Here is a 16,973-nt window from a genome sequence, read left to right on the forward strand (position 1 = left end):
GTAATGAAATAGTCCACACAAAAGACACCCGGCCAAAGTATCACATTTGACCTAAATGATGTAAAAACTTAAACTAATTGCTTTTACGTTAATATATTATTTCTAAATTGCCACTTTGTCGCTGTTAAATCGCATTTGTCAAATGCTCTTGGGCGGAAGTGGAGTCCGTTGCGGCGGAAGGATAAAGCAATGAGGGTGAATGACACGCTTCCTTTTTTCTGTGGCCGCCATAGCGAGTGGAGCGTGGTTCCCGGCGAGCCGAAACTTTATTACCGATTATGGTGAGAAATTGCGGGATTGTCGTTGGTGTGTCGTTTTGTAATGGCAGTAGCATTTTCACGCAATAAAACAGCCAGAATGTTTTCGTTTGTATTTAAAATATTCGGCGGTATGGCTCACGGTCAGCTCAACTAAGACGAGGAGCCATTTTGCGTTTAGCCCGACTGTTACACGTGTGTCTGCTTTTCTATTAGCTTGTCTGTGATAGGCGAACACCTTCATATGTACTTGTATAACACCCACTGTTGCTGCTTCTGCTGTCGATTTGAGTTTATGTCCTTATGTTTCGGCAATGTGTACAGGTGGAATACTGTACATTTAGACGGTCTACTCACTTAGACAAGCATATGTTGGCTAGCAGGCCTCGGTGATGACCACAATAACTCTTATAACTAGCAATGTTACAAAACCCTTAGTCTAGTGATGCAAAAATCTGACACATGCGCTCAATTTGGGGAGCCCGCGGGGACATCCTTTTTATAAATATGTTTTCGTAGGATATCGGGTGTATTTTCATTCGTATACATGTTTTAGGTAGATTACTTGTTCCTCTTCAATTTTGTATCGGATTTATATTGTGTAAGACCACATTGACTCATTCGAATGTAAAGTCCAACTTTAAGCCTTTTAAAACTCGTGAATCAGAGCTTCAGGACAAGATAAAAGGTATACAGGATTCACAAATATCTGCAGATGAAATTTCATTAGTCTGTCTGCAAAATGTTTTTTTTTTTTGCCCGGAATTACTACGCCAGTGTGCATTGTCCTATTTTCGATATGGATGCCGTGATTAAATAAAATAAGAACTTTTACATGACAAAATCATGGTTAAAAAAAATAATTAATTTTCTCATATGGAGTGGATGGTGGATTTTATACATTAGTCATCAATTATAGCTAGGTATTTCTTGTGGTTAGTGTGAGGTGACGAGTACAGTGTTGCTGCAATGCAGTGTGAGGCATACATGAAAAACATGACTTGATTTTCTTTCCTGGACTTTTTGATTGTCAAAAAATGTAAATGGCTACTCTGTTAAGATTTTCACAGCCTAAAGTTATATTGTTGTACGGTTGTACTTGCCAAGGTCTGTGGGTCGATCACAGCTTTTGTCTTGACTCTGTTAAAGCCATGGCAACCAAAGGCACTATTTTGAGATGCCGCTGCTCTGCTGTTTTTGAGTTTGAAAAAGTTAACGCTAGGTGTAGGTGTTCGTTTCTACAACGTTGCTGTGGGAAATCAATGTGCCGAGCAAGGAAGTTCCGGTAATGCTTAGAATGGCTGAAATATGCAAATTGCTTCTATTACATGTTATCATAAATGTACCTGTTACTACATGCTCATAGCATGTATATAAAACCATAAAACATTGTTTTAAAAGCGGGCTTTGTAGGCAGCTTAGGTGTATCCCATTACGTGCATTACTGAGCCATCACTTTTTTAAAAATGTTTGTCTTTTTAAAACGCACAGAGACTTGTTTGTCTCATAAGGATTGTGGATGATGAGCAAAATTCCAATACAAGTGTAGTTTTCCTTTAATGCAGTAGAATAACAATGGAGCTAGATGTGCACATCTAACAATTTTCTTCTTTAGGCCTGTGCCCGACCCCTCATCTCTGTATACTCAGAGAAAGGAGAATCTTCAGGCAAAAATGTTGTCCTGCCTGCCGTGTTCAGGGCTCCTATTCGCCCTGATGTTGTGAATTTTGTGCACACCAACATGCGCAAGAACAGTCGCCAGCCCTATGCAGTCAGTGAACTGGCAGGTCAGTAAAACTAAACTGGTGTATACCATAATCCGTATGCAGTCATTTCAAAGTATAGTTTGGATTTTTTGATTTTTTTCAGTAGTGTAGTTCATCAACAGTGACTTACCCTTACCTGGTCCCATGAGCCCAGTGCTGGTCGGATTTTGGTGATAAACGTTCCGGTTAGTTATTTGCGGTTACTTTGAGCTTGGCTTCTCAATATGTGTCGAAAGAGTAGTAAATTTGCATGACAAAATAACACCTCGAAAAAAATCTGACCTCACAAATCGCTCTGCTTTACTTTGACATCGTACCAATGCGTGCAATCGGCTGTCCATTGTGTGTGAGATGAAGATCCATCTGTCACAACCAACTTGTTTACGCATGTGTTCACAGCGGATGAAGAATCAAGGCTCGCATGCATTTTCATCACGTACACAATGGACAGCCAATGGCACGCATTAAGTCAGAAAGTAAAGCTGGGCGATTTTAGTTTTTTTAAAGAGGGAGCAATTTTGTCATACAAATTACTTTTCCCAATGCACATTGTTTTGAGAAGCCAAATTCTTAATCCCACAAACTGACAGGAACTGTTTCTCAACGAAATCCGACCAGAACTGGGCTCACGGGACCAAGTGCGGGCTAACTCACTGTTGATGGACTACACTGCTGATGGGGATGTTATACAACATCATGTCCAAAAATGTGAATTATCCCTTTAACTTCCATTTTAATTTAGGTCACCAGACCAGTGCCGAGTCCTGGGGTACAGGAAGAGCTGTGGCCCGTATCCCCCGTGTGAGGGGTGGGGGTACTCACCGTTCCGGCCAGGGTGCTTTTGGAAATGTATCTTTTTAAAATTACAGTATTTACCTTGAGCTCATGCCAACTGGAGTTAATGATCAGATGTGCACTGATGGTGTAATTTGCGTCTGACACTGCGTCCAGTGACAGGATGCCTACTGTCAAATACCGGCACAGTTGACTGACGAACATCGTATCTGAGCATGTATGCATTTTTTTATATATATTGCCAGTGGTTGCAAAATTGCCTTAACTTTGCTACAAGATGTGTCGTGGAGGACGCATGTTTGCCCCCACCAAGACCTGGCGCCGTTGGCACCGCAGGATCAACACTCCTCAGAAGCGCTATGCCATCTGCTCAGCTCTGGCTGCTTCTGCCATCCCTGCACTTGTCATGTCCAAGGGTGAGCTCGGCTTTGTAGTCAAATAATTTCTAAAATTAGCGATAGTTGATTGCATTTATCTTGCCATGATGGTGTAATTTGCGTCTGACCCTGTGAACAGTGACAGTTGCCTGCTGTCGCCAAGCTGTCACAGGGTGTTGATGTGTGTTAAGTTCTGAGCAGGTTCAAGTAAGGCCGTTATTGTGTCATCTGGGTTGTCAGGGTGTTGACATAATGTCCTCTACAGGACACCGTGTTGAGGAAATCCCTGAGGTCCCTCTTGTGGTTGAAGACAAAGTTGAGGGTTACAAAAAGACCAAGGAGGCTGTGCTCCTGCTGAAGAAGCTTAAAGCCTGGAATGACATAAAGAAGGTAAAATCGGTTCCTGACATGCCTAAAATTTGTAACCACATGTATTTTACTGTTCTCACTTGACTGAAACCATGGACAAGCAACATAAACCAGCGAGTGTAGCATGTAAAAAATAAATAAATAAATAAATAAATAAATAAATAAAATAAAAATTGGGTGGAGAACTTTGTATGCTAAATATACATACTGTGCATCATTAAGCAATCGAATTATCCAATTTAGGTCTACGCCTCTCAGCGCATGCGTGCCGGAAAGGGTAAAATGAGGAATCGTCGACGCATTCAGCGCAGAGGCCCTTGCATCATCTACAACCAAGATGCTGGCGTCACAAAGGCTTTCAGAAATATACCTGGTAATTTTCAATTTTGAGCTTGAAAGCATAGTGTACTGAATCTTTTGTCTTATGTGATCTGATGTTGTATACAATTGTGTCATTTTGCAGGCATAACTCTGCAGAATGTGAACAAGCTGAACCTTCTGAGACTGGCCCCTGGTGGTCACGTTGGACGCTTCTGCATCTGGACGGAGAGTGCTTTCCGCAAGCTTGATGAACTGTATGGCACCTGGCGTAAACCTGCCTCCCTTAAGGTTGACTACAAGTAAGTTTTCTTTGGAAGACCATCAGCCTGCTAGCAGAAGTAGCACATTGGTATGATGAGCTTTCCTACTTCATGGTCCGTGTTTTTGAAACCTGTGATATGAATGAAGTTCTGAGTTGGTGGAGCATCACACTGTAACATATTATTGTAAAGGCTGAACAATAATTCATAGTCTTCGTGTTCCAGTCTGCCAATGCACAAGATGACCAACACAGACCTGAGCAGAATTCTGAAGAGTGAGGAAATCCAGAAAGCACTTCGTGCACCCAAGTAAGTACTGAGCTTTGCTTTTTTTTTTTTTTTTATGACTGATACGCTACTTCTGGTCCGTGTTTTTGAACCCTGATCAAAATGGAAGTCCTGAGCAACACAACAATTATATTCATCTTGAAATAGCTCTAGTGGAAGATGTTAAGTGTGTTATCTTCCGCTTGTAGCAAGAAGATCCACCGCAGGGTACTGAAGAAGAATCCTCTGAAGAACATGAGGGTTATGTTCAAACTGAACCCCTATGCCAAGACGGCAAGACGTCATGCCATTCTCAAGCATGACCCCTCGGTAAGAAACTGGCAACCACTCTTGTTGCTTAGTACATTGTGCCATCAACTGAAATTGTTTGCTCCCTACAGATCAAGGCTAAGATGCTGAAACCTAAGAGGAAGCCTGGAAAGAAGGGAGCACCTAAGAAAATCAAGGCTTAAATTTATACTTGTTGACCAGAGTTCACTAAGAAAATAAATGATTGGTTTCAAGTCTAGAGTCAGACCTGTCATTGTAATTGTCCTTGTTTTCTGAAGTTGAACTTCTGCCATTGAGCTTGAACACAGGTAATGTAGTATTACCAAACTCACTGCACAATTACACTGGGTTTGAGGTTTGTGCTAAAAATGTTTCTCGACAACTGGTAACATTGTACCCAACTCAGATCTTAAGGCCCCAGTATCTAGTGTCAGTCTTAAGTTGACCCTTTATGCATCAGTCTCAAAAGATTTTTGAAGAATTCAAGGTTCAAAGGTAAACTTAAACCTTGCATAAAGTACTGCCATGTTGAATGTTCTTTTGGATGCCCAATGCAGGCATCACTCTGCAGAACATGAACCAGCTGATCTCACTAGGCTGGCCCTTAGTCATGCCTACCAGTTTTCCTTGAGGCTGCCCTTTTTAAAAATTTTTTATTTTACCACTAGTCACTGTAGCATGAGTTAAAACTCCCATTGTGAAGACTTTCCTTATTTCAGTCTGTTTCTGACACCTGTGATAAGAATGAAGTTGTGAGTCTTTTGAACACTACAATATTTATTCATGTAAAGTCTGAGCAGTTTAACAATTTCTCATTTCAGCCGGTCTGCACAAGATGACCACCCTGGGGAGAATTCTGAAGAGTGAGGAGATCATAGACTTGCTTCAACCAAGTAAGTGCTATTAATTTTTCTAGCATGGTTTTAGTTTTGCAGTGATGATACTCCACTTGCGTCCGTGTTTCTGAATCCTGATTGTATGGCATTCCTGAGCAAATCTAGCATTGAAGTTGCAATGATGTAGAATGTCATTCACTAAAGTGCTATTATCTTCTTCCAGCCAGATCAGCAAGACCAACAGCCGTGGGTGTCCCAGGCTGGTTGAGTCCAATGGTGCCGCACAACCAGCCAGCAAAATCAACTTGCTCTGCCTAATGAAAGGATGCATTTGGGAAGAGAAAGGAGGTAGCGGTGAAGACAGAAGGTATCCATTGAAGTTATGATTAATTGTATGCACCAACCATTAACTGTAGAACAAAACTCAAACTCTTGAGTACTATTCATTGAGGTTGTAAAAGTTTGAGCAGTTTAACTAATTTGTCTCATTTCACTCGTCTGTGCACAAGATGACCAACCTGGGGAGAATTCTGAAGAGTGAGGAGATCCATAGACTTGCCTCAACCAAGTAAGTGCTATTAATTTTTGTAGCATGGTTTTAGTTTTGCAGTGATGATACTCTACTTGCGTCCGTGTTTCTGAATCCTGATTGTATGGCATTCCTGAGCAAATCTAGCATTGAAGTTGCAGTGATGTAGAATGTCATTCACTAAGTGCTATTATCTTTTTCCAGCCTGATCAGCAAGACCAACAGCCGTCAACTTTGGGAAGCCTGAAAAGGAGCAACTACTAAAAGGAAGGCATTAAATTCAACTGATAGGATCTTTTGGAATCAGACAAATGACATGGTCAAATGTTTTTTGTTTTTTTTTGACCTAACAACTTTCAGTCTTGTATTTTGGGGTTAAAGCACATTTAATGGTTTTCATTCATTAGGGAAAAAATGGCTGTTTAGATCTGCTTTGCAATACAACCTGAATTATTCAGTACATTTTTTTTCACTTGGCATGTAGTTTAGGTTTTTTTTTTAAGAATATAACAATTGATTGCACTTTTGCCCCAACACTTGATAAAAATTGTACACAACACATTTAAGGACATAGGCTTCATTGTAGCACATTCACAGTGCTGAGCTATGAGTTGGTGTCCCAGGCTGGTTGAGTCCAATGGTGCTGCACAACCAGCCAGCAAAATCAACTTGCTCTGCCTCCGACTGTCTAATGAAAGGATGCATCTGGTAAGAGGAAAGAGATGGAGGTGAAGACAAGGTATCAATGAAGTTATGATTAAATGTATGCACCAACCATTAACTGTTTAAGGTCTGCTCTTTCAGCGGGGTTCTTTATCAAACTGAAATATGAATAAAGCACAGGTTAAGTGGCAGTTTCTTTAACAAGGTTAATGATGTGAATAAATTACCATTTATTGACAAAGTCCTGGAATTCAGAACTAAATAGTCCAGGCAGCTTAGGTGGAGACTGTGGACAGAGCAAATAAACAAGCCTATTTTATGAAAGCTGATACAATATTGGTGTCCTGATCTCTTAAGAAAAATGCGTGCATCCTCACCTCATTGACAATGTAGTCCAGTAATTCAAAGATGGCCATTGGAGGCCTGGTGTCTGATCCATAAGCTGAAACGTTAAAATTTTGTGATGAGCATAATGGGGCGTGTATATAAAGGCTTGGGTCTTAAGACTTACAGCTGCTGGGCCGGCCAGGATGCCAAGCCTTTGGTGTGGACTCTGCCGAGTTTCCGCCTTTAACTGCAGTACCAAAAATCAGTTCCAGCTCCTTCGGGTCAGGTGGAGGAATAGGGAAACGTCCAATGGCCATTTCAACCAGGGACAGTCCCATACTCCAAATGTCTGACTGAACAGAGTAGTGTGTTCCCTGCAAACGCTCTGGCTGCGAGGTGGAACACAACTGTCATGTCACACACTTGATCAGAAAAATGCACATACAATACACAATGTAAGGACCTGTTTGATGCAGAAAATGTAATTAAAATGCACCACATAGCAAAAGTCGTTTGAATATGAATGTCAACCCTTAAACTTTAGTCAGATTAATTCAAACTAGTTAACTGCATCTTATACAGTGAATTACATTGAGTCACAACCAGGGATGCTGTATAGGGGGAAAAGCGTTGCACCAATTCCAAGGGGCCCCTGCTTGAAATATATATTTTTTTCCACATGGGCCCCAGAATACCTGGCAGCACCCTGGTCCAAATATTTGCATTGGGAGCAATGTAGCGTGTTCATATGAGACATAGAGGACATACGGACATATAGGAGCGCGTGCCCACAAAGGAGTTGGCCATGGAGTCTATGAGCTGTCCACTAACTCCAAAGTCACACAGCTTGATCTCCCCACGGGAATTGACCAGGACATTTGAAGGCTTGACATCTGAAAGAGGGAGCGACTGTGAGCAGGGTGGCGTTGGGAAGAGCACGTATATGACTCTTCTAAACAAGGGGTTTTAAAAGTGTGATGCAGCCCTTCTCTAGCAGGCTCCACAAGACTTGAGGCGCAGCAGCTTGTGAGAAAATGTTCTTCAAACCTGCAGAGCTAACTTCGCTCATGTCTACGGCAATGTCACTTATCTAGTTTTTGGTCACTTGGGGTGACTCCAACTGGGTTATATTCTCTGAGGGACGGCTTGCTGTCCCACACTTTGAAAGCCCCAGAGCTAAGCTCAAGCACCATAGTATCTGTGTAGATCAGGGGTCACCAACGTTTTTCCTTGTGAGAGCTACTTTTACAAAATGAAAATTGCCAAGAGCTACTCATTTTTGTAACATTTATTTTCAGAGCTTATTTTAAACCCAAACAAAGCGAATATGCTTGTTTTACCAGAACATGAACAAAATGCTGGTGTCCACAACTCACATTTTGTATTTCAGAATGCATTTCTTTCTACTGTTCTTTCATTATTAACTGAAAATCTGAATGAAAAGCAGGCTTGCGGGCACCTCATGTGGTCGTGGGGGGCTACCTGGTGCCCGCGGGCACCACGTTGGTGACCCCTGGTGTAGATGCACTCATTTAGTCAAGTAAGTACTGACTGACCTCTGTGCATGATCTTGTGTTTCTCCCTCAGGTAGGAAAGACCTTTAATCACCTGCAAAAAATAGATAATTGAAAAAACATGTCAACAAGCTTGAGCAGTTTGTTTCTGGGTGCATTTCTCATTTTATAGTGTTAATCGTATACCATTGGGGATACATCAGGTTTATGTGTGTGTACATACAGTGTTCCGTCGCTCTATCACGGCTCACCTTTTGTGGACTTGTTTGGCGGGGGGTTTTTTGTGCAATTTTATTTTTTTATCTTTTACATGTTGCAGGTCGAGCCTGGGCTTTTAAGAAGAACTGCTTTGTGGGAAGTTGAGTGTCGTAGTTCTGTGCTTTAGCAGGAGATGGCAGTGTCTGTCAATGTGGACAATTTATAAGCAGGCATTTCTTTGTTCCATAAGTTTTTTTTCGCCACTGAAAAAATACAGACAAAAGCATTTGCTAGGAAAATATGTTTGGATCGATAGTATTTCTCCAAGAGCAAACAACAATCTGAATCCACTAAATGAATCCATTATTGCACTCTGCTTATGGTTGTTTACATTGAAATATCACTTCATTTTATGTGTTTTATTCTACTTATCCGGTTAAAGTGATCATGGACATACGACGTTTACGTCTGCGCTACGTGCATTGCGTAGGTTTTTACGTAGCTCGGTCTTGGTGGATGTCATAAGATGATAGAAACATCCGCATGCTAGCGAAGTATTTTAACAAGAGTCACTGATAAAATAACCTCCCAACATATTACATATATGAAGTATGGTTATTGACACTTTATGTTCATACATTTAAAAAAATAACTACCACAGCACGTAACATCGCAAAAGTGCTGTTGCAAAAATTTGCTGAAGGAGGAAGTGATGTAGTCCTCATGCATGCAAGGCACCGATTGCGTTCTGGGTACGTATTGCGTAGTGACTCTATTCTTTCTCTTCTGTCTGCACCGCCCATTATCTTCTGTATCCTGATTGGCTGTCGACCGTTGTCAATCAGTCTTCGTGCCGTCTCCTGCGGTCATGGCTACCAAACTAGCTAACCGTGTGAGCTGCTTGCTAACCGCCAATTCTGTGAACAATAAAAGAAACAGAAGAAGCTAACCGTGTGAGGACAATACAACAACAGGAGCAATATGTTTTAACAATGATACAAAAACAGCTGAACGGAGCCAGGATGACGAGACAGGAGTGAAATATGTGAGTCAATAATTTCTTTGTTTCCAACCTATTAGGAGGATCATGAAATGTGAACTTTGAGTGTTTTAAACGAGAGAAATGTGACAAAATGTTAATGCCTGTGTGAGAAAAGTGTATAAAGTGTATGGTGAGGGGTCTTACAGCCTTAAAACATATATTATTGTAAAAAAATATATATATACAGTATATAGTTGGCTCCTTTGCAGATTTCGCTTATTGCGGGTTATTTTGGGAACATATCCCCTGCAGTACACGAGGGAACACTATATAACAAGTATTGAAATTTCAGCATCTCTCCTACTTCATTTTTTGGAAATATGTCAAATGTATTTCTCAAAGCATTAATGCAAGGGGCCATACACCAAAAAATGGAATGATTAGTACTTTATGCTGAGTAAACATGTTAGAAAAACAACCAAATGTATCTCAGCTTTGTTATAGTCAACAAAGCAATTAGTTGTGCACGTGATATCTTTTAACAGTAAACATTTCAACTTTTTCATGGCATTTTTATTCTTTTTACTGTGGCCCCATTCCTCCTGTATAATACTGTTCTGATGAAGGCTGTTTAATTCTCTTTTTAGAATAGGGTCAGGAAAATGTGTCCCGGGCCAGACCTTAAACATAACTGCACTAAAGGGTTAAATAAATTCCCACTCGATAGAGCGACAACACTGGGTTGTTTTTACCCAGTCCAGGGGGATACAACGTGGTCGTGTATTTCTATTTTTCTGGTTTATTTGCTCTTAGCCCATGATTCTTCCAGTCTGAACCAGAATAGAGAAACCACATCAATCCCTAGAGGTGTTAATTAATGCTTGCGTGAGTAAATCCCTGCAAGAAGCTCCTGTGCGGTACAATACGTACTGCAATGCTGATTTTGCCGAGGATTTGCTCTGGGATCCTTCCAGCCTTTTTAAGTGACTGATCCAAAGAGCCGCCATCCTAAACGCCGAAAGGAAGGGCAAAAACTTAACACCGCATTAAAAAAATAATTTAAACGTCCAAACATTAATGTGTACCATGTGCTCCATGCAGATGCTAATTTCTCCATCGCTGTAGAAAGCTCCATAGAAGCCCACAATGTATGGAGAGTTGCATTCGTGCAGCACCTGAAGCTCCCTAATGATCTGGTTCCTGATGGCAGGTTTGATTTCCAAGTGGATGAGCTGGAACGCAAAAGACAAGACAACCACTGTAACATCCTTATGTATGTAAGTGGCCTGCAAGAGACTCTTTTACCTTCCTGGCCATGATCAGACCAGAAGGTCTGTGAGACACCTTGAAGACGACTCCTCCGTTGCCTGCGCCAAGCTCACATATTTTCTCAAAGTCGTCGTCCTTCAGCTCTCCCACTTTCTGTTTCTGTGTGAGGAAAGCTTCCAGGCGCTTGCGCTGCTGCTCGTCCAACTCCAGCTCTTCCAGCTTCTTCTGCAGGGCCTCCAAGTTTGTTCTTGAAGAAAATACACAAACTGATGTCACAGTTTGTGTGACGTTTGCAGGTGTTATTTTAAAATATTGCAACAGGAAGGAATTCAGTGGAGTCGTAATGATCTCAAGACAGGCTCTTTCTGCTGCTTTAGTAGCCTTTGGGGAGCAATGACAAGCAACCAAATAGACAGAAAGCAAGTAACGGTCACAGGCTTTGTTTTAATGTTCTCTATCAATCTTAATGTGTTTTCTTCCTGAAAAGCAGCTACTGGTGCTCCTTGTGCTGTCATGGCAACCAATTACCTTGAGAAGCCAGTAGGCTGTAATAGTAAATAGCTTGTGAGTACTCTGATTTGTTTATTAATAATAATGTTTGTAGTTTGCAGTGGTTCCGCCGATTATCTTTGTAAAAGTGTTCTCTTTAATTGTATTCTTCTTTTTTTTTTGTGACCACAGCAGCTTTGCATCATAACTATGGAGACAGCTTGCTGAGTTTTAAGTTGGCCCGTGGGCGGGCGTGAGCGTTCTGTGGACAAAAGCTGAAGGTGGAGGAGGACACTGGAGATGCTGCCTGAAATGCGCTCTTCACACAATATGTGGGAGGGACAAAGAGCAGTAGAAGAGGGAAGTGTGCACGATGCAGGCCTCTTGAACTCCATCCACACAATGTCCAAGGACATCTGGTAGAGTCGAATGAAAGAGATGCAGTATTTGTGCAGCCGTGATTCTAGTCCCCTCTGCTTTTCATTTGGAATATTTGAATGCCGATTCTTCTCTTGCATCACAAAATATACTTCAGGTACACGAGTTACACAATGTTCTGGTGAAAGGTTGTGTATCTTCTAGGGATGTCCTAATGCACTTATTATGGCTTCTGATCTGATCTGGTACCAATCCTTTTTTAAAATTTTTATAATAATAAGCTTTTGTTACAAACATGAATTTGTGGAATTGAATATGGTTATGAAAATAGCTCTTCAAAGCATTAAAAATCATGCAACGGAAGTGTTGCTGAATTTACTTTTTTATGACACAGCATGACCAACATCTGCGATTGGCTGGTGTACCCTGCCTGTCGCCCGAAGTCAGCTGGGATAGACTCCAGCATGCCCCCGCCACCCTAATGAGGGTAAGTGGAATAGAAAATGGATGGATGGACGGACCAACAACATTGTTTGGCTAGGTGTCTTTTAACAAACTCTCTTAGGACCCTGTGGAATCTGTTTGTTTGGTTTTTTTTCCAAATTCCGTTTTTTCTTTTAATTTTTTAGAATTTTTTTTTTTTTTTTTACCTTTTCCACTTATTCGTCTGTGTAGGCTCTCAGTCGTACAGGAGTTGTCCATCGAGGGAAAGGCTCCTTACGGAACCAATAGAAGGAGGGTGTTGGCACACCAATTCCGCCCACTCTTACTGTATTTAAGGCCTTGGCTACCAGCACTTGTTAGTTCGCTGACGAAGCTCTTCGGATGAGGAACGAAATGTCCGACACCTTCTTCACAGAAGTACAGATGACGTCTCAAGAAGCCTTTCCCTCGGTTTTCCACTTATTTTACTAGCATAGAGTGTGTGCTATTTGGATTAGTGAATAAAATGTCCATTAAATAAATGCAAAAATCCTCACATTTATTGATGCAATACATCATTGGCCCATTTTGCCCAGTACTTCAGAAATGGATGTAGCTTAGCTAGCTTTTCTAATGGGATGTCAGCCTCAGCAAATATTGCTACAAAATCTTCAACAAACTGTAATGGCCGTGATTAAGGAAGATGTGGTCACAGATGTAATTCAAAGCACTTTATTATTGTAAGATATTTTTATGACACCCTTATTGTGTTTACACAATTAGACAAATGTGACAAAGAGAGCTCTTATTTTGAAGGCCGGAAGTGTGCTGTGTGTGTTGAGAATGGCAATTGACGGTTGATAAACGTGCCTCTCCTCTTTTTTCACTAAGAACCTGCACATGGTCAGTGGACATTGTAAAATGGCCCTTACATTGAAGCGGTAAACAAGCTAACCCCGCTAGCTTCCATTCACACACAGCTGTACTAGCACGCTCTGCTAAACTAAGCTAACCCCGCTAGCTTCCATTCAAGCTCCGTAACAGAGGAGTCTCTAAGGTTTTTCGCCACCGTTTCAACATGTTTACTCGTGTTTGTGATTTGTGATTGTGATTCCGCCAAAATTGAGCAGCCCTCACCATGACACAGAAATCCGGGCACAGTGAGCGGGAAATACTGCTGTAGCTACCGAGCCGAATACCCAACATGCAACAAGAAACTAACTTCACCACGGTACACTGTGGACATGTCTGCATGGTGGTGTTGCAACCGGTCTCGTCTCGTACAATCTGCAGTGGGTCAGCAGTGGCCAGTAATGTGTATAAGAAGTGGATGAGCAGTCTTAGGGGTGCATAGTTAGAATGTTGTTATTACTGGGCATACACACAGAGCAATAAAAAAGGAGATGTCATCATATTCTGGAGTGGATTGGCCATTGCAAGTGCAGGTGACCAATATATACCCGGGTATAAAAGAGCCTGGGCCAGAATATACCCCTCTGGGCCAGATTATATCCCCAATGTAATATATCTTTCACCTATTTTTTGGATAGCTCATGAATTTATAATGACGATTTAAACCATTTCAAAGTCTAGAAGCACAACTCATTCAGGACATTTAGCGTTCCTGGTACACTGCACTATCATGCTATGTGTTGGCATGCTAGTAGTTAGCATGTCAGCATTGCTAGCATGCTCACATGAGCAGAGTAGCCGTTTCTGCCATTTTTGTGAGTATTAACAGACTCTTGGCGCTACCATGCTAGGTGTTGAATCCTATTGTGAGCATATTAGCATGCTAATGCTACCATAGTAGCATTTTTAGCTGTTTTTATAAGTAGAACTCATAGAAACACTTTGTGCTATCATGTTAAGTGTTAGCATGCTACGGTTACCATGTTAGCATTGGCGTGCCTGTTTTAGAAATAGACTGTGATACTTTTACTGTGATTAGGCTGTGCCTCCTTGGTCATTTCCTTCTCTTTGGTAACCTGTTCGGCAATCACATTCTTGAACCTTATAAAAAACAAAGCTTAGTTGATGTTCAAATGGTAACAGGCCGATTAAAAATGACAAGTGACGTCAACGCAGAATTTAAGGAAATGCATTCAGGTATTTCCCAACGCTTGTCATGATTCACGACGTGAAGTCGCTCTGCACTTCTCTCCCCTTCTCTGTCACCGTCACCCGCTGCGCGCTCCCCAGCCGGAGTCAGGACTGGTACGTCATGTCACTTGAAGGAGCGTCTGTCATCACCATGGTTACCCCTCCGCCTGCAGCAGAAACTCTGCTGCATTTAAAATGTAGAAATGCCCGGTTAAATGGAGCTTCTGTGTGGGCTATCACGTTATTTGATCAGTAAAACACCTTCACTACTGACAAGATAATTGATGTGGAAAACAGCAACGGTGCGATCACCCAAACGAGAAATGTAGTTAAACTTGTAACGCCGCTACCCAACACTGTGTATTGGAGCAAAGTCAGCAAAACTGACATTGGTCCTCACAGTACATCCCTGACACCCTCTGGCCTCACCTCACAGGACACTGGCAATCAAACAGCTAGCTTGCCAACACCAGTCACAAATCATCACCTAACCAGAACACCTAATTTACCCCTTTTTGGCCAGGATTTGTTCTTTTTCTCTAAATTAGGCTTAGGTGTCGAGCAACAATGAAAAATTGTTGTCTGTCCGCCTTTTAGTGCTCTTTTCATTCTTCCGCGGTTCTGCTGTCTCCATCCATGCCAAACATACAGCAGTAGTGAACATTAGATAGAGAAACAGAAAGCGGGTTGGGTAATACCAAGTATTCGGGGGAGGGGGGGTTACATTACCGGATGACTAAACATGCTACTGTTTTGCTGGCAAATGATATCAATAAAGAAAATCAACCAGATATTAATGCAAGATCATGTATATATATTTTTTAATTGAATCTGAATGATGCCGTTATTATTAGTATTCGGGGGGGTTATATCGGCTGGATCAGATTTTTGCGGGGGTCATGACCCCCGTATTACGCGCTGGCTGGTAATAGTGACGTAAGGATCCAGTTATTGTTACACTCAGTACATCACGTGTTTACACTCGCACAATTCAATATGTCCGAAAAGGAGTGCGAAGAATTAATTACTAATTACTAATTAATTACAATTACCAATAGTTTGTTCACTTCCTGTATTTAAAACGTACCATTTTCTTGTAAAAAGATGACAAAAAATGAGTTAAAAGTTAAGAGTTAGTAGATATGTTATTCAGTAGTAAATACTGGATAAATAAATAGGAAGTGAATACTGACTGAAGCATTGTACACGATGCACAGCGTGATGAACAATAACCTAAATCCTAATCAAAGAATAAGTACAAGAGTAAAACTGACATTAACATGGCGTAATGAATAGATAAATATATACTAGATGGCGTAGCGAATACCTTATTAAATAATAATAATCATATTTCCATGACACTTTGTAGGTAGATAGCCTGTGCACAAAAGGAATTCATGAGATTTTGGTGCGGATGGGAATAAAAAGTGCGCACATACAAAGTTATATTTTCCGTCATATTTTTAAAGGCGAAATATCTGATGCAGCTCTTGTCGCAGAGCTCATTAGATGGTGTGAATGTACACATGTTACGGCCGTACCCCTTCACGCATTTACAAAATAATCCAGTTTGTATACATTATCTTGAGATGTTGACACAATGCTAACACACAACAACATTAGATATTCCGCCTCTTTGCCACCTCGCGAAAGCAGGCAGCCGGAGAGATGAGACATGATTATGTAATTGTCATCCAGCATGTTGCTTGGTCGGGTAGTGATAACTAGAGCACAGTGTCACAACTACTCAGCATCTCCATTACTGTGTTTCTTTTTTGTGGTGAGAGGAAGCTACACATATACACACACAACTTCTTCAACACACATAACAACAAGGTTGCATATCTTTGTAATCATAGTGGGGGGGACACCCCCGAACACAATACAGAAGATTATATGAAATCATAATATGATGCAAACATAATTATTGGAGGAGGATTGCTGCTACTACCGTTTGTGTACAAAGCAACCCCAAGGGTGTACATACTGTATGATGTGCAGTCCACGAATGTCACTCACTCTGTGGCTCCAGTGCCGTTGATGATGTTCCCATCGGGGATCGGGTTGAGTTGGATCGGCTCCGGCTTCCTTCTCTTCTGCATGTCGCACACAGTAGCCTAATAACTGCAAAGGTCCGGAATAATTAATGATAATGACCGGTTTTGGGGATGAAGTGGTGAGAATGTGTTTAAGGAGAAGACTGTGTGCGTTGTCAAGAGCTGCTGGAGAGGCAGCGGAACTGAGTTTATTCTTTAATGGGTGGAGATGAATCATCCGGAAGATGAGACGTCACAAAAATATTTACGCTCGTCTTCCGTGCGTGGCTTAGCGCGCCCTCTGTTGGCGAAGAGATGTTCCGCAACGCTAACATACAGTGTGAGTGCTTGGGGTGGAGCGTGCTAAAACTGAATGCACGAATATAAAAATGCAACACGCAACAAACAAAATGCCACAACGTTAGGTACACATGCGCAATCAAATTAGATCAGATCAACCATTCTATGAGATTATACTCTTAATAATGTTCGCTTTTGAATGACACTGGAACTGTATTGTAAA

At 41.4% G+C, this 16,973-nt stretch overlaps 2 protein-coding genes and 3 non-coding genes across 5 annotated transcripts; 4 read left to right on the plus strand and 1 right to left on the minus strand.

Annotated features, from left to right (window-relative positions):
- The first annotated feature begins 138 nt into the window (after window positions 1-138).
- rpl4 (ribosomal protein L4) lies at window positions 139-4,936 on the plus strand. Its single transcript, XM_054775797.1, has 10 exons — window positions 139-281; window positions 1,873-2,044; window positions 2,766-2,872; window positions 3,096-3,234; window positions 3,461-3,585; window positions 3,808-3,937; window positions 4,028-4,184; window positions 4,371-4,454; window positions 4,622-4,742; window positions 4,814-4,936. The coding sequence occupies exons 1-10, from the start codon at window positions 279-281 to the stop codon at window positions 4,883-4,885; spliced, it is 1,110 nt and encodes a 369-aa protein (XP_054631772.1). The 5' UTR covers window positions 139-278; the 3' UTR covers window positions 4,886-4,936.
- LOC129182037 (small nucleolar RNA SNORD16) lies at window positions 2,936-3,034 on the plus strand. The gene has a single exon (XR_008570565.1). It is a non-coding gene; the product is annotated as a small nucleolar RNA SNORD16 (small nucleolar RNA).
- Window positions 3,296-3,395, plus strand: LOC129182036 (small nucleolar RNA SNORD16). Its single transcript, XR_008570564.1, has one exon. It is a non-coding gene; the product is annotated as a small nucleolar RNA SNORD16 (small nucleolar RNA).
- Window positions 4,232-4,303, plus strand: LOC129182035 (small nucleolar RNA SNORD18). The gene has a single exon (XR_008570563.1). It is a non-coding gene; the product is annotated as a small nucleolar RNA SNORD18 (small nucleolar RNA).
- Window positions 4,937-5,459: 523 nt separating the features above from the next.
- On the minus strand, window positions 5,460-16,662 carry map2k1 (mitogen-activated protein kinase kinase 1). The gene is made up of 11 exons (XM_054775796.1): window positions 16,434-16,662; window positions 11,058-11,268; window positions 10,838-10,984; window positions 10,683-10,760; window positions 8,615-8,666; window positions 7,827-7,951; window positions 7,243-7,447; window positions 7,109-7,173; window positions 6,959-7,017; window positions 6,844-6,889; window positions 5,460-6,773 (listed from the first exon to the last, which is right to left on the minus strand). The coding sequence occupies exons 1-11, from the start codon at window positions 16,514-16,516 to the stop codon at window positions 6,660-6,662; spliced, it is 1,185 nt and encodes a 394-aa protein (XP_054631771.1). The 5' UTR covers window positions 16,517-16,662; the 3' UTR covers window positions 5,460-6,659.
- Between the last annotated feature and the right edge of the window lie 311 nt (window positions 16,663-16,973).

Source organism: Dunckerocampus dactyliophorus, chromosome 5, assembly GCF_027744805.1.
Source record: "Dunckerocampus dactyliophorus isolate RoL2022-P2 chromosome 5, RoL_Ddac_1.1, whole genome shotgun sequence".
In the NCBI taxonomy this organism is placed as follows: domain Eukaryota; kingdom Metazoa; phylum Chordata; class Actinopteri; order Syngnathiformes; family Syngnathidae; genus Dunckerocampus; species Dunckerocampus dactyliophorus.

What these genes read in the sequence shown, in the direction of transcription:
- rpl4 (XM_054775797.1), top strand. An exon ending in TGCAGTCAGTGAACTGGCAG is followed by an intron (nt 2,045 to 2,765) that starts GTCAGTAAAACT and finishes ATTTTAATTTAG; the next exon opens with GTCACCAGACCAGTGCCGAG. An exon ending in GGCTTTCAGAAATATACCTG is followed by an intron (nt 3,938 to 4,027) that starts GTAATTTTCAAT and finishes GTCATTTTGCAG; the next exon opens with GCATAACTCTGCAGAATGTG.
- map2k1 (XM_054775796.1), bottom strand. Translation starts at nt 16,516, where the DNA reads ATGCAGAAGAGAAGGAAGCCGGAGCCGATCCAACTCAACCCGATCCCC. An exon ending in TCCTGGCCGGCCCAGCAGCT is followed by an intron (nt 7,174 to 7,242) that starts GTAAGTCTTAAG and finishes TTAACGTTTCAG; the next exon opens with CTTATGGATCAGACACCAGG. An exon ending in TGGACTACATTGTCAATGAG is followed by an intron (nt 7,018 to 7,108) that starts GTGAGGATGCAC and finishes CTCTGTCCACAG; the next exon opens with TCTCCACCTAAGCTGCCTGG.